The 16577-nt window shown below is 59.9% G+C and overlaps 1 protein-coding gene across 13 annotated transcripts in view; it reads left to right on the top strand.

Moving 5' to 3' along the window:
* Nucleotides 1-8214, top strand: part of NF2 (NF2, moesin-ezrin-radixin like (MERLIN) tumor suppressor) — a 47031-nt gene extending 38817 nt beyond the window's left edge. For 3 of the 13 annotated variants that reach the window (XM_021537319.3, XM_021537318.4, XM_085592891.1), the window contains one exon: nt 6568-8214. In XM_021537319.3, coding sequence (XP_021392994.1) covers nt 6568-6618 — 51 coding nt within the window. In that variant the 3' untranslated portion in view covers nt 6619-8214. Of the gene's footprint in view, nt 1-5760; nt 5954-6567 lie in introns of those variants that run through there. The other 10 variants (XM_085592883.1, XM_085592884.1, XM_085592885.1 and 7 more) reach the window with 4 other exon arrangements.
* The last annotated feature ends 8363 nt before the right edge of the window (nt 8215-16577 follow it).

The raw sequence follows: 16577 nt of genomic DNA, 5'->3' as shown, positions 1-16577 counted from the left end.
CTGGGGTGAAGTTCTTGCACAGCCACAGGGTTTTGGGAGTTTGGAGTCAGTGGCACTCAGGGAAGTACTGGGATGCCACACTCACGGGTGGCAGAGCAGATGGGAAATGCTTTTGGAAAAGGCAGAGCAATTCCACAGAACCTCTGCAGCTCAGGAACAGAGGCAGGTTTTGCCCAGGAGAGCTCAGCACAAGGCTGTGCTGTTCTTCACTGCACCAGCCATTCCAGGGGCTCTAAATTCCTGGAGTTTGGGGTTTGTGCCAGCTGTGGGGAGCTGCAGGCGCTCCCCAAAACAGGCTGCTCTCATCATTAAACAGTTCCATGGGGAAGAGGCTAACAGAGGTGACCCTGCAGGTCTGGGCCACCTTGGGGGAGGTGCTGGGTATCTCCAGACAGACTGCCTGTGGATGAAACGCATTATCCCATCCCACCTGGCTTGAAGAGCTCCATGGCAAGTAAATTTGTGGTGAAATCCACTTGTGGCCTCAGCACAAGGAGGTGAAATGAAGTCCTAGCTGTTTGTGGGAAGACTCTTCCAGCAGCTGGGAGAGCTCCAGTGCCCAGGAGGAGCCCCCATAATTAAAGCAGCTGCACAGCGAGAGCTGCAGTGTGACCTCTGGGGTTTGGTGCCTGCCTTTGAAGGCGCCTGCTAAGTTTTTCATGTTTAATTACGTGGTTAACATGCTAATCCCTTTTTATGAGCTCTGTGGGCACAGCACAGACACCTCATCTGGAAGCTGCTCTCCCTTCTCCGTAGCTCCCTGCCGTGGGCTGGTGCTGTGGCTCCAGCTGGCTCTGATTCAGGAGGGTTTGTCACTTAGTCTGTGGTAGAGGGTGAAAAACCCACTTCTTCCTCATCTCCTCCGCTGCAGGAAAGCTCCCAGGACAGGCTGCTAAAACACAATCAGGTCTTTGATTCCAGTTGCTTTCTTCTTGCACAGTCATGCTTATTTACTGGGATTTAAGCCCTTTGAAGTACCCAGGCAAGGAGCAAATCTCCACGCCTGTTCCCAGACAAGCAGCTTTGTCGTTGAGCCTCTGGTCCTTCCGCAGGCAGCCTTAGCCTCTCCTGCCAGGCTCTCACGTGGCTGAGAGCAGCTTCTCTGTGCCTTGAGCTCAATCCCAGGGGATCACTTTTGGTGCCCATGGGGATCGTGCTGGCTGCTTTCCTGGCTCTGATCCTGGACACAGTGCAGTGTTGCCCTTGGCTTGGATAATTTTCATTGTGGAGATGCCTTGAGATCTGAGCTGGGGGTGTTCAGGCTGGAGAAGAGAAGGCTCCAGGGAGACCTTAGAGCCCCTCCCAGTGCCTAAAAGAGAGCTGGAGAGGTGCTTGGGACAAGGGATGGAGGGACAGGACACAGGGAATGGCTTCCCACTGCCAAAGGGATGGATGGGAGATTGGGAAGGAATTCCTGTCTGTGAGGGTGGGCAGGCCCTGGCACAGGGTGCCCAGAGCAGCTGTGGCTGCCCCTGGATCCCTGGCAGTGCCCAAGGCGAGGTTGGATACTGGGGCTTGGAGCAGCCTGGGATGGTGGAAGGTGTCCCTGACTGAAGCAGGGGGTGGAACAGGATGAGTTTTAAGGTCCCCTTTGGATTTAGCCAATGAACAGTTCCCAGCTGGAAGCACAGATGGGGCAGAGCCAGAGGGACATCTGCAGCCTTGTCTTCCCTCCTGCCACCTTTGGGATAGGCTGTGGTCTGTCCTTGTGAGGACACTGGTGGCTGGTGATGGCACTGCTGCCTGAGTGTCTCATCATGCAGACAGGATGTGCCACCCCCAAATGTCACGAGGCTCCTTCATCATCTGGACAGGTGGAAGGATTTTGGGAGGCTAAAGCTGGGGCAGATGCTTTCTCTATTTTCTACCTGCACTGGGAGAGCATTGTGCTAGGAATCACTGAAATGTGTCCCTTGAGGACTTCACAATTCCTGTGGGGTCACAGTCACCTCCTGAGGACTCCCTTCCTCATCTCTCCCCTTCTTGAGCTGCAGATTCCCTGGAACGGGTCTGGTTTGCTCTGTTTGTCTGTAGTTTGTTTGGAGGAGGAGGATGTTCCCCTTCCAGAGAGAAGAGACCAGCACAAGGAATGCTCTGGGAAGGACAAAAGGAGGGAGCCTGGGTAGGACAGAGCAGGCTGAGCTGCCATCCTTCCCTGTGGATCTTGGGACAGGGACAAGGTGCTCCTCAGTCTCCTGCAGGGCTGTATAACCCAATCCCAGCTGGAATGGGAGGCAGAACGGGCACACCACCAGCAAGGGACTTCCCAGGAAGTCCCAGCACTGGCATTTCCCATTTCCTTGGGAGCTGTGAAGTTGGAAAAGATGAGTGAGGCTGCCAGCTTCTCACTCAGCCTGGCACCTGGCTGGGGTGCAGGTGGGAGCCAGGAGACACCCAGTGGGCAGAGCAGCTCTGAGAGCACATTTTCCTAGTGCAGAAGGAGACAGAGGCTCGTCCCACGTGGATCTTGCCCACACACCCCCACGTGTGACAGACCACATCCCTTCCAGGTTCATTTTCTTCCCGGTTCCCCTTGGAGCTGGGAAGTGAAACTCCCAGGCAGTTAAACTGGGACACGGCAGCCTCTTTTCCTTGTTTACAAGGAGCAAGAGGAAAGTAGGAAACGTCAGGCCTATCAGCTATTTCTGTGGCAGCCTTTGAAAAGCGTTTCCTTCACATGGAGCGTCATCTTCTCCTTTCAAATGGGCTCATCAAAGCGTCGGGGGCTGGGGGACAGTTGTGCTCGGGAGAGAATAAAGACAGCGTGGGAGGGAGAGAGGAGCAGGGAGGGAAATGGGAAGAATCACAGGAAAATAGGCTTTGGGTTCAAAAGTAACACAGTGGGAATTGAGAGTTCCACCTGGCCAGTGGGACTGGGGAGTGAGAAGGGATGGAGAAAAGCACCAGGGCAGCAAGTGGGGAATAAAGAGGATTTAGTGTGTGGAGCACTGGCTGGTGATTAGCAAGGACTGTAGATCTTCCCAGCAGCAGGAAAGCATCTTGGCATCCCACAGGGTGAGGGTGGCACAGGTCCCCCTCTTTTCCAGCCCGGCCATACTGCAGGATAAACAAGGAAACAGCAAGAAAATGAGACATCTTAAACCTCTCCCTGCTGGGAGAGGTCTGGAGGCAGATTGGTGTGAGTTGCAGCCCCTTCCCCTCCCTGTTGCATGGGGATGGCCCCACTCTGGGGGCTCACTGGGTCCTTGGGGGGTTTCCCTGGCCTGGGTTTGCCCAGCCTCAGCACTGCTGTGCCTGCAGTTACTGGGTTACCTGCTCCTGTGCCTGCTGGGTTGCTCTGGTTTGTTTGTGTTTCCTAAATCAAATCAGTCCGGCAGCCCTGGGTAGCAGCAGGCTCAGAGGAGCCCCATTGCAGGAATGCAGGGAGCAGGACTCTTCCCTCTCTTCCCTTCCTGAGATCCTGATTCATTTCGAGCTCAGGCCGCTTAATTGCGCTGCCTCTCTCTCCCTCTAAATTTTCCTTGATGGCTCTGGTAGAGCATCGGGAGCCCACCCTCCCTCCTGCAGGAAGGAGATTATCATAATACTGCTTGTAAATCAATTTTTTTTTTCCTTTTCTCCGCACTGACGAGGATGTAACTCCCTCTTAATCACCCTGCACAGCGTTACGCTACGGGGAGGGATATTTATTTCTCCTCGCCTGACCAGGAGAAGGGGATGTGGAGACTGCGGAGAGATTTTGGAGGTGTTGGAGGCTTTCCCCCCAACAGACGATGGAGAGGCCAGCACAGGGTGGTGCTCTTCCCTTTGCTTTCACATCCCAGTGCAGAAAAGAAAGGAAAACCAGTTGAGGGAGTGGGATTTCCCTGCAGGGAGCTCCCTGTGCCCACCGGCTTCCACAGCCCCCAGGGCGCCCGCTGGGATGAGTCAGGAGCTCCCCCCAGCTCTTCCCATCTTCCCCCATGCATCCCTCGGGACTGGTCCCTGTGGTGCTCCCAGTGGGAGCCAGGATAGCCCTGCCTGCGCTCCACAGGGAGGCAAACAACACCAACAGAAGGAAAAAAGGGCAGGGGAGAGTTTCCCCCCTGGCAGTGGAGAGTCAGGGTGCAGTGAAGAGCTGCCCTGATTTCCTCTGGGGTGGTTCTGGAGCCTGGCTGCAGGCGGATATGAGGAGACAGCTGCCTGGAGCTGCTGGGCAGCTGCAATCCTGCTCCTGGTCTCTGGAAGGGACCTTAAAACCCGTCCAGTGCCACCCCTGCCATGGGCAAGGACACCTCCCACTGTCCCAGGCTGCTCCAAGACCCACCCAGCCTGGCCTTGGGCACTGCCAGGGATCCAGGGGCAGCCCCAGCTGCTCTGGGCACCCTGTGCCAGGGCCTGCCCACCCTCCCAGGGAGGAATCCCTGTGGTGTTTGCCTTCCAGGTGGCAAAATCTGGCCACTGCTGGGAGCCAGTGACCCGCAGGGCACGGCTCTCTTGGGAAGTCTGTGCTCGCTCCTCTCCATGGGATGCCATCTCCTCAAGTGCCACCTTTGCTCTGACTCCTTGTATGGCTGCTCTTCCAGTGCCTCAGATTCCCTGGATAGGTAAAATGGGTACCACTGAGCCTCTCTTGGAGCATTTGGATGTTGTGGATAAAAGCATCCAGCAAAGGAGCAGGGCTCTCCCTTCTCCCTGTGCCTGTGCTGGATTCTCCAGAGCTCTGCCTCCACCTGCTTCCCAAATCTCCAGGCTGAGGCAGGCACAGCTTTGAGCTCAGGCCACCCTCGGGGTACCCCAGGACCCCCAAAACACGTGGGGGGTTATGGAGACCTGTGTGTAGCTGCAGGCAGAGAGGCAGGCTTGACACAGTGTCATTCCTTGGTCAGCCTGAGGGAAACATCTTCCCTGTGCTCCATCAGCAGCTGCAGCTTTGGCAGGGTGATCCTGCAGGGAGCTCCCCTCGCTGGGAGGACTGGGGGGCTCTGGCACCCCAGCCAGGCTGCAGAAGGGATGGATTTGGAGGCACAGCCTTGGGAAGGAGCTGGATGGCAGGAAGATAATGGAATCATGAATGGTTTGTGTTGGGAGGGTCCCTGAAGCTCATCTCATTCCACCCCCTGCCTTGGACAGGGATATCTTCCACTATCCCAGGCTGCTCCAAGCCCCAGTGTCCAACCTCGCCTTGGGCACTGCCAGGGATCCAGGGGCAGCCACAGCTGCTCTGGGCACCCTGTGGCAGGGCCTGCCCACCCTCACAGGGAACAATTCCTCCCAATATCCCACCTAACCCTGCCTCTGGCAGTGGGATGGATGGGATTCCCCCTTACCCTGTTGCTCCAGGCCTTCTCCCAAGTCCTTCTCCAGCTGTTTTGCACTCCTTTAGGCACTGGAACACTTCCAGGAATTGGGCTTCCTGTCAGATGGCCCCAGCAGTGGGTCTGGCAGCAGCCTGGGACTCTCTGCTCCATTTTTTTCCCTCTCCAGCCTTAGAGAGGAAAAATGCTGGCTGTATCACACAGAATCCCTGTCTCACCTCACCCACCTTCCAGCCAGCTCTGGAGGGGACACTGCAGCAGCCAGGGGGATGCTGAAGAGGAGAGCCAGCCCTGGCCTGGAAGCTGCTGCCAAGAAAGATTATTGAGCCCCTGTAGAAATTTCCTCTGCAATACAGATTTTTTTTTTTCCGACTGGCATTAGAGCTGAGATGGAATTACTGAGGAAAAGCCATGGGGGAGAAGCAGGGAGGGGGGAAAGCACCTGATGGCTCCGTACAGGGGCTTAACTCACTGTAAGGTGATCCCAGGGTTCCTGTTTCAGCAAAACCAGCATTCCCAGGAAGGCACCGTGCTTAATCCAGCTGAAAGGAAGCCCTGGCAATTAGTCCATGCTTTGGCAAACTCCCGGTGATCCAGCAGCTGGCTGGAAGGTGCCACTTCTGCTGCTGCACTCCATTGGGTGGCTGGCTGTAAATCCTGGGATTTCTTCTCCGCCGCTGAGGATTTCTTTTATCTTCTTTGGCATTGGCAAGTGGGCTCAGGGCTCCTCCGTGGGGTATTACTTTGGGGATGGCTGTGGAAAGCTTTCCAAGGGTTTCTGAGCCCTGCAGAGCCTGCAGGGACTGTCCTGGGAGTGAGGGCTCTCAGCTCTGTCCTGTGGCAGAAGGGATGGAGCGGGGTGGGATGAGATGAGATCCTGGGGCAGCTGCATGGATCCCACGTGGTGGGATGGGGCTGGATGTGTGCGTGGCGAGGGTGGGCCCCGTTTGGTGACACAGGGGACACGGGTCCGGTGGCTCTCAGAGTTGTGGGTTCTCCCTCAGCTCACTGAGGTGTTTCTCCTCCAGCTTCCCTTAATGTCCTCCTTGTCAGGGGCCCCAGGACTGGCTCCCTGGATCCAGTCTCCCACGTATTCCAATCCTGGAAGCCTCAGCCATGCCAGTGACCTTGATGAAGTCTCTGCCCCTGCTTTGCCTCGGGCTGTGCTTGCTGTGGTGGGGGCTGCACGACCCCCGGCTTCCGCACCCCCTGGCTGGGCTTCGACATCCCCCGGTATTTTAGGAGGGCTAGAGGCAGGAGCTCCCTCCTGGAGGTGCCCTGTGCCTCATCCCTCTCTGCTCTCTTCCAGCTCACCCTACAGAGCACCAAGTCCCGTGTGGCCTTCTTCGAGGAGCTCTAGGAAACAACTGCTCCGCACCGCTGCTGCTTCCCGCGGCTCGCCCAGCCGGAGCCGGTCCCGGCGCCGGGGCTCCAGCGGGATCAGCCCGGCCCCGCCGGCTGCTCCAGCCTCTGCACACCCACGGACTCGGGGCCGGCTGCCCACGGACTGTGTGATGTTCTCTAGCTTAGCAGCCGTTCATCCTCCTCCTGACACTTGGTTTTCCTGGGGTTTCCAGCTTTTTTTTCCTTATTTTTCTAGCATTGCTTCCAGGCTCGGCCCTCCAGGCTTTTCCCTGGAGCCAGGGTCGGGGCTGTGGCCGTGCCTTCCCAGCCTGGCAGCCAGCAGAGGAGTGTCCCCGGGGGGGTTGTCGCCCCTCTGCCGTGGCTCTGGAGCTCGCTGTGCCGGCCCGGAGCCCCCTGTGCCGGTCTGCAGTCCCACGGGCCGGCCCCGGAGCGCCCGCCCCGCTCCCGGAGCCCCTGCGGGCGGCGGGGCCGGGAGCTCCATTAGGATCCCGAGCATGTTCCAGTGGAGTGCTGTAAATCAGGAACGGCGCGCTGGCTCTCCCAGCGCCCGCGGCGGTGGGAGAGGAGCAGGGAGCGGGAGGACGAGGACCCGGGGCTGGGGGGATCCTGGGCTGCTTCCCTGGGGAGAGGAGGTGAGAGGAAGGGCTCCTCCTCCTCCTCCTCCTCCCTGCCGGGAGCAGGGAGAGGGAGAACAGCTAGTGCCAACCAAATGAAACCGTACTGTTCCTGCAAACTGTGACCAACCTGGGCAGCTTCGGGCTGGAGGGATCCAGGGGCTCCGGGCTGGCTTTCCCTGGCTCCCAGGGCATCCCAGCCGCTCGGAGCCCCCGGGAATGCCGCTGTCCCGGGCTGGGCCCGGGGCTGCCTGCTCCTGCCCGTCCCTTCGCGGGTGCCTTTGCTCTGCCCCCCCCGCGGGGGGAACAGGGATGCCTTGACCTTCCCGTGTCCATCCCAAAGCCTGTGCCCCTCTCGGGTGGAATCCTCTTCCAGCCGCGTTCACCCTCCAGCAGAGCCGGTGCTGCCCCGGGGATCCCTCACATCCCCTCAGGACCCCCCTGTTCCTCCTTCCCACAGCCTCACCCGACCCTCAGCCCCACCGGAGGCTCAGCCCGGGGCCGAGAGTGGAGTAAAGCCCGTCCCATCCCTGTTTATTTAAACCCTGGGATCGGTTCCCCGCACGTGGCTGCAGTTCGGATGGCTGTGGCCTGGCACAGCCGCTTTCCCGTTCCCTGGACTGTTGTACTCCGAAGGAATAACCGTTTTCTCCTGTTTTAATAAAAATTCACAGCACTAGGAGGGGAGCTGAGGCTTCTTTGCTTGTTTTTTTCGATGGGAAAGGCTGCTCGGAGCCCGGCTGCCGCAGTCGGCGGTGCCGGGATTAACGGGAAGCGCAGCTGCAGTGCCGGGATCCCTCCCGCGGGACCGGGAGGGCTCCGGAGCCCGCTGCCCCCGCTGCCCCGGGGCTCTTTCCATCCCTCCGTGAGGAAAGCGGCGTTTGGGCTGCCCGGAGGGGCTGAGCCCGGTGTTCGCTGTCCCTGATGCCTCCTGATCCCCTCCTGCCTGGAATAAATAAAGGATGTGCTGCATTGACCTCAATTTTGTAATTAATCGCGGATGAAACCGGCCCAGCCCAGCGAGCCGCGACCCCCGGGGCTGTTCCCGGTCCCGCCGGGATCGGCCTTGGATGTTTCTCATCCTCACCTCGGCAGAAATTCCCGGCACAGGCACGGAGCTCCTGGCCAGAGCTCATCCCTGCGGGTGGGCTGCGGGAATTCTTCCCGGTTTTGTTGTTTGAAGCAGGGCTGAGGGGGTGGGATGGGGTTTCTCTTGGCAGAGGGATGCCGGTGGGATACCCACGGGAATTTTGGAGAGGCTGAAGGCAGCCGGTGAGGGATGTGGAGGGTGACCTGATTTCCCACATGGCCTCCGGTGACAGGAATTCAACTGGTGTGTCACCTGCACCGCCTGCATCCTGGAATTAATCCAGAGGAGCTTTATCCTGCACAGGGCAGGGCAGCAGGGCCTGGAATAAACTGGGAACACACAGCGGAGGGAATGGGATGGGATGGGATGGGATGGGATGGGATGGGATGGGATGGGATGGGATGGGATGGGATGGGATGGGATGGGATGGATCCCCTCTGGCTTGGGGGTCCCTGTTGCTCCAGGGGCTCTGCACAAAGCCCTGCACACCCCCAGCCTTGCACACCCCCAGCCTTGCACACCCCCAGCCCTGCACACCCCCAGCCCTGCACACCCCCAGCCCTGCACACTCCCAGCCCTGCACACCCCCAGCCCTGCACACCCCCAGCCCTGCACTCTCAGAGTTTTGCACACCCCAGTGTTGCCTCTCATACTCCCAGCCCAGTGCCATCTCCCTGCCTGCCCTCTCTGGCACATCCCAGACCATTTCTCTCCTGTCAAAGGAAGCTTCACTCTGATTTTTTTCCATTTTTAGCCAACTGAACTCAACAGCAGCTGCAGCTGTGGGTTGGTGTGAGCTGCCTTTCCTCGAGGAAAAGAAATCATCAAAAACCTTTGCCATGTACCTGTCCCAGCCCCTTCCCCAGCCATACCTTCCTGAGGAGGGAAATTGGGGATTTGGCCAATCCCAGGCAGCACCTGAGTGCTTTGGCAGCAGTTCTTCATTTTGGGTTCCCAAAGTCTCCTCAACTCACATTATTTCACTTCCAAACCATTAAATCTTCTCAAAAATAAAATAAAATGTTGAGAGCTGGGGATGAAAGGGACAGAGGGGACACAGGGTGACCTGTGGGTGTCAAGTCCCAGGGCCAGCAGCCCTGGAGGGGCACCAGGGGCACCCAAAACATGCACAGCTGGGCCAGCAACTCCCTCAGGAAAAGAGCTTAGAATGGGCAGAGGGGACGGATGGGGAAACTGAGGCAGGAATGGCTCTGGCCTGGCTGTGCAGCCCAGGGGCTGCTGCTCTGTCCCCCCCAGTGTCCCCCTGCATCCCGGGGTGCTGCCTGGCCCTGGGCGCCTTGGGGGACAAGGGAGGGGTCCCTGTGGGGACAGGGGGACACCGGCAAAGCCCCGGGCAGGGCTGGGGGGCTCCTGCACGTGTTGGGGGGTGTGAGCATGGGGGGGGGGGTGGGCACAGTGTGGCACCAGGGCACCTGGCCATGACCAGGGCCACCACCTGGGGGCTGGGGCACCCCAGGGCTGCAGGTGGCTCTGCAGGGTCACACTCTGCCCACCCACATCCCGGTGGGAACTGGGGGAGCAGCCCATGGGACACCCCAGCCCTACCCACAGGCACCCTGGGGTGCTCTGGGCAGGTGAGGAGGTAAAACGCTGGTCCCGGGGTCACAGCCAGCTGGATCCTGCTCTTTTCCTGAGGACATGGAGACCTCATTGCCCTCAGCTGCCAGCTGCCAGCCTGGTGCTGTTCCCACCATCCATCCATCCATCCCCATCCATCCCACCCATCCCATCCATCCATCCATCCATCCATCCATCCATCCATCCATCCATCATCCATCCATCCATCCATCATCCATCCATCCATCATCCATCCATCCATCCATCATCCATCATCCATCCATCATCCATCCATCCATCCATCCATCAATCCATCCATCCATCCATCCATCATCCATCCATCCATCCATCCATCATCCATCCATCATCCATCCATCATCCATCCATCCATCCATCCATCAATCCATCCATCCATCCATCCATCATCCATCCATCAATCCATCCATCATCCATCCATCATCCATCCATCCATCCATCCATCCATCCATCATCCATCCATCATCCATCCATCATCCATCCATCAATCCATCCATCCATCCATCATCCATCCATCCATCCATCCATCATCCATCCATCATCCATCATCCATCCATCCATCCACCATCCATCATCCATCCATCCATCATCCATCCATCCATCCATCATCCATCCATCCATCATCCATCCATCATCCATCATCCATCCATCCATCATCCATCCATCCATCCATCCATCCATCCATCATCCATCCATCATCCATCCATCAATCCATCCATCCATCCATCCATCCATCATCCATCCATCATCCATCATCCATCCATCCATCCATCATCCATCCATCATCCATCCATCAATCCATCCATCATCCATCCATCCATCCACCATCCATCCATCATCCATCCATCCATCCATCATCCATCATCCATCCATCCATCATCCATCCATCCATCCATCCATCATCCATCCATCCATCATCCATCCATCATCCATCCATCCATCCATCCATCCATCCATCCATCCATCCATCATCCATCATCCATCCATCCATCCACCATCCATCCATCCATCATCCATCATCCATCATCCATCCATCCACCATCCATCCATCCATCATCCATCCATCCATCCATCCATCATCCATCCATCCATCATCCATCCATCATCCATCCATCCATCCACCATCCATCCATCCATCCATCATCCATCATCCATCTATCATCCATCATCCATCATCCATCCATCCATCCACCATCCATCCATCCATCATCCATCATCCATCTATCATCCATCCATCCATCATCCATCCATCATCCATCATCCATCCATCATCCATCCATCTCATCCACCTTGGTGTCTCCAGGCTCACAGGGCTGGCCGCTCCTGGCGAGCTCCGCCTGTTTGGCCAGGCCCTTCAGGGATTTATTTTGCAGGAGATTCGGGACCCCTGGCTGGGAGCAGAGCTGCCCCTCAGCCCGGGAAGGGTAAACACGGGGGTTGTGGAATCCAAGGGGTGCAGAGCTGCTCCGCTGCCGGCGAGCAGAGGGTGAATCCCTGGAGCTGAGGGTGGAGTTTGGGGCGAGGTGTGACAGGATCCTGGCGGGCAGCAGGAGCTGCCATCCCTGCCCTGGGGTCAGATCTGGAGCGGGAACGCTGGAGTCCCACTGCCATCACCTTCTGTGACACTGGGGACGGTCACAGCCCTGCGGGGATGTGCCTGTGCCCCTTTCTGGCCATCCTGGCACTGGGTACCACCACCGGATTCTGGCATCACAGGGCATCCCACTGCAACAGGTCACAGCGTCCTGGGGGGATGGAGCTGATGTTGCTCTGCACCAGCAGCGGGATGGCAGCAGAGCCAGGCCCGGTGTCCCAGAGCCAAAATCCCTCCAGGAACAGCCACGTTTCCTTCTGAAAACGCCACATCCCTCCCAGTGCTCCGGCACGCCTCCCTGGGCAGGCCGTGCTGTCCAAAAGAGTGGCTGATGCTGTTAATGAGCTTGAGGGTCTTTGCCTGAGATCTCTGCGAGTTGTTTCTTGCTCCATCTCCTGGCAGGAGCAAGCGGAGTCACGGCTGCCCTCAGCATCCTGGGCTGCTCCCCCTCGGAGCGGCGCTAAGAACGGGCTCATCTCGATTCTTGCCGTTTTTCCATAAAGAAAAATTCCCTCTAAGCAGAATTCTTGCCTCCTCCCCTGGCAGGGCGATTCCCCCCCTTCCGGATCCCAAATTCAGCAGAGCTTTCCGAGCTTTTCCCATTCCCCTGCAGCTGTGCCCGGCGTTTTCCCGTTACGGGGGGGATTTGCTCCCAGGTGCGGGAGGAGGCTCCCGACGCCTCCCCGGGGTCTCTCCCCGCTGCCCTGCCCGGGTTTCCAGCGGGCACCGGGAGCTGGCAGCCGGCGGCCGCGAACACCTTGTGGCTCGGAACATTGCAGCCATCCCTCTTCTCCCATCAAGCGTTCATTTAGGAAACATTTCACTAAATACCCACCTGACAGCACGGCCCCGGGAGATTGATGCTTCCAGCGCCTCCGAGGGCTCGGTGCCAGTGACTTTAAAATGTCACAACGACACCCCCGGGGCGCCCACGTCCCCCCCGGTGCCCGGGGCAGTGGTGGCAGTGTCCGGAGGGCGCCGTGGTGCCAATCCCCCTCCAGCCCCCTCAGGCTGCCAGGAGGTCCCTGGGGTTGTCCTGGGGGATTTGAGAGCACCCAGCACAGGTTTGCACCATCCCCAGACATGGTTTCCTCATCCCTGACAGCTTTCCCACGGCTTTGGGACATCCCCATCCCATCTCCAATTCCATCCCGATCCTATCTCCATTCGCATCCCATCCCTCCCCCTCCCCACTCTCTGAGGAATCCCTATCCCATCCTCATCCCCATTTCATCCCATCCCATTTCCAACCCTGTCCCCATCCTCATCCCACCTCTAGCCCTATCCCTATGTCATCCCCATCCCAATCCTCATTTTATGCTCATCCTCAATCCCATCTCACTCTGTTCTATCCCCATCCCAGCACATCCCAACACTCATCCTCCTCCCATTCTCATTTTCATCCTAATCCCACCCCCTTCCTCATCCCCATCCCCATCTCATCCCATCCTATCCCACCTCATCCCCATCCCATTCCAATCCTCATTCTCATCCCACCCCATCCCATCCCTCAGGGCAGGAAGGAGCCCAGCAGTCTCAGCTGGGCACGGCAGAGCCAGAAGGGCTCCCCAGATCCTCAGTGCTGCCACAGGAGGGATAAACAAGGAGCAGATTAATTAAAGCTCCATCAGTCCCATCCCTGAGCCAGGGCCACTCCAGTCCTTTTCCTTTCCATCCCCTCAAACTCCTGAAAGGAATAAGGACGTGATGTTGGGATGTGAACCCAGAGCGAGGGCCCTTGACAGGAAGATCATTCTGAAGCTGCAAATAAACCACACAACACCAGGCCTGGATCGAGCTTCTCCAGCCTCATTAGTGGGATCAGCTAATTAGGAAAACAGCTGGCAGTGCTGGGAAAGTGCTGCTGTCTCCAGAGGGACAAAGGGACGGAGGGGAGAGGTGGCACTGACCTACTGGCAAGGCTGGTCTGAGCCCGGGTGAGATAAAGGGGGAATTGTGGAGAACATTCCCAACATCCCAGCGGCCGTGGCTGGGATTTCGGCTGAAATCCCTGGGATGCCGCTGCCGCCTCCCCATGTCCTAGGAGTGAGCTCTGAGGAAACCCCAGAGCTTCTCCCCGCAGCATCGGGGGGATTGAGCGCCGGGACCGTGGGGCAGAGCAGAGGGAGCCAGCACGGCTCGTCCCAGCCTGCATCCCATGAGGAAGAGAGCAGCGCGGCTGAGCTGGGCTCCGGGAAAGCCCGGGAGCATTCCAGCGGGGATCCCTGATGAACAAAAACCCAGTCAGGCCTTCAAACGCAATTAAGCCAATTAATTTTCCTCCCCCCATCCCCGTTCTGTGCCGCCTGGACACCCCCATCCCCATCCCCGGGGAGCGGCGGCGGCCCCATCCCCAGCCCTGGGGGAGGAGGCTCCGCCGCGTCCCTGCCGCTGCACCGGGAGCTCCGCTGGGACCGGAGGGGAAAAGCCCAGAAATTGGCCCTGTTATTCCAGCTGGGATTTGGGTGGTGACAAATTAATGAGTTTCCACCCCAGGGCCTCTGGAGAATTAACTGGGAGGGAGCTTCGTTAACATCGAGGAGCAAATTGATGTGAAAAAAAAAAAAAAAAGATTTTCAATCAGGTTTTGCTTTTTTTGGGGGGTTGTTTCTCCCAAAAAGCCACTTGTTATCATCAGCACTTCCCCCTTCGAGTGCTGGGATCGCAGCCGCAGTGTCTGACTCTGGAGGCTCCCTGTGGGGCGCAGATCCACAACCCCATCCCGAGCTCCGTGCGGGGAGGGAATTGTGGCAGAGTTGGAAAAATCCAAAAATCCACCCCCGAGCCACGACTCCCCGGGAGGAGCGACCCTGCCCTGGGAGCCGAGACCCCACAGCGCCGGGAATTGCTCATCCCTGAAATCCCCGCTCCGGAGCGCGGCCGCGCTGGTTTTCTGCTGCGGGAGAGGGGAAATCCTCCCAACTAAAAAACAGCTTAAAGGGGACCCCAGCTGGCTGGAGCCGAGGGCGGCTGCAGCGGCGGCGCTGCGCTCCGGGAAGCCGCGGGGCCGGTCCCGGCTGCGGCTCGGGGGATGGAGCCCACGGGGGCTGGAGCGGCCCGAAAATTCCCGGTGAATCCGGTGAGGCTGAGCGGCCGCTGCAGGAGGCGAGGGGGGCTTGGGGAAGCAGTTGTTGGAGCAGCAGGAATCCTAGTCCAAGATTTTTGGGGTTCTTGCGACAGTGCCAAGATAAGAGGCACGACTGGAGCTTGTCCAGCTGTGCCTCAGTTTCCCCATCGCTCTGACGCCTCCGTGGTGACCAGTGAGAACCTGGGAGGTGCCAACTGTTCCACTTTTCCCTCTCCCACCCTGTTCCAGCTCTGGGAATCGCGTCCCTCCTCCCCCCAGGCCCTTCCCTCCCACCACGGCACCTCCAAATGTGCGGAGCAGGAGCCTCGGCAGCCTCCCTGTGCCACTGTCCCACTCCACAGATGCCACCCAGGCACAGGGGACACTGTGATCCCCCGTCTCCCAGTGGGTGGGGTCTGCTGGGACAGCCCAGCCCAGGGAAGAAGGACAGCGGGATTTGGGAGGGAAGGTGTGCCCGGTCCTGGGAGCATTCCTTGCTGTGTGCCTGGGCGCAGGGATGTGGCAGGGATGTGGCAGGGATGTCACAGGGATGTCACAGGGACACGGAGGCGGTGTGGACATGGCACGGTGGGGACCTGCTCTGGCTCGGGAGCCCAGCTGTGATTAATCAACGTCCAAGTGAGGAATAAGGTGAAAAATGTGACCAAGGCTGGGGGCAAGCAGGAGGCGGCTGGAAAAGGAGCCAGGGATGGAGGCTTTGCTCCCGGCCCCGCTTCCTGCCTCTTCCACGGCTCATCCCTTCCCTGCCGTGGGAGCAGGAGCTCTGCCCGTGGGGTCCCTCACCCCGCAGCACCCCGGGGACCTCGGGGTGGCGGCTGGCCCAGGGTGGCACATGCGGGGGCTTTGGGGTGGTGGCAGCCTGGTGTGCCAGCTGTGGGGACACAGGGGTGACAGCTGTCCAGGCACGGGATGCCACGTGCAGGGACCTGGGGGTGGCACCTGTCGGGTTCGGGGTGCCACATGCAGATGATGGCCTCTTGGGATGGTGACAGCCCCCGAAGCCTGCAGGGACCCTGGGACGGTGACTGCCCCACGAACGGGGTGCCATGTGCGGGGACCCGGAGGCGGTGGCACCCCGGGCTGCCATGCGCAGGGACCTCGGGGTGACAACTCCCTGGGCATGGCGTGCTGCATGTGGGGACCCCGGGGTGACACCTGCCGGGACAGGGGGTGCCACAGGGACCCCCAGCCCTGCCTGCCGACCCCCAGTCCCCCCCCCCGACCCCCCCCGCGGTACCAGCGTCTCCCACTCCCCCTCCCTGCGGCCCGGGACGCTGCCCCCTCACTGCCGCACTGCCGCCCCTCGCCGCCCCCCGGGGCAGGCCCCACCTCCCCCCCGCCCCCAGCCCCATTTCCCGGGCGGGACCGTTCAAAACCCGCCCGGCGCCGCCGCTCCCCGGATTCCGCCGCCGCTTCCCGGGGCCGGGGCCGAGGATGCTCCGGCTGCCGGCGGCGGCGGGGGGGCGGCGGGAGCGCGGCGGGGGCTGAGCCGCGGCGGCAGCGAGCCCCGGCCTGCCCGGGACACTTGGCGGGGAGGAAGAAGAGGAGGAGGAGGAGGGAGGAGGAAGACGAAGAGGCCGCCTTCAGCCTCGGCCCCGCCATGCCGGGCCCCACCGGGGAGCGTGGCCCGGTGGCAGCGGCTCCCCGGGGGCTGTGAGCGGCCCGGGGCCGGCGGAAGGGGGGCCCCGGGAGGAGGTGGGGGGGCTCGGGGCGGAGGGGGGGCCCCGAGCGGCATGGCCAGACCCGTCCCCCCCGCCGCCGCCGCTTCCACCGGGATTTAACCGGGGCTTGGATGCTTTCACCTCCCGTTTCCACTTCGGGAGGGCATGTGCGCGGGGGAAGCGGGCCGCCCCCAGCCGAGCCCCCCCGCGCCCTGACTCCGCGGTGAGGGGCTCGGCCGCCAGCCCCGTCCCGCCGCCGGCCCCGGAGGACGGGGAGCGCCCGCCCGCCCCGG

Source organism: Lonchura striata, chromosome 15 (genome assembly GCF_050655825.1).
Source record: "Lonchura striata isolate lonStrDom1 chromosome 15, ASM5065582v1, whole genome shotgun sequence".
NCBI classification, from domain to species: domain Eukaryota; kingdom Metazoa; phylum Chordata; class Aves; order Passeriformes; family Estrildidae; genus Lonchura; species Lonchura striata.
The sequence above is the reverse complement of the archived record's forward strand: the minus strand, read 5'-3'. Positions and strand labels throughout refer to the sequence as shown.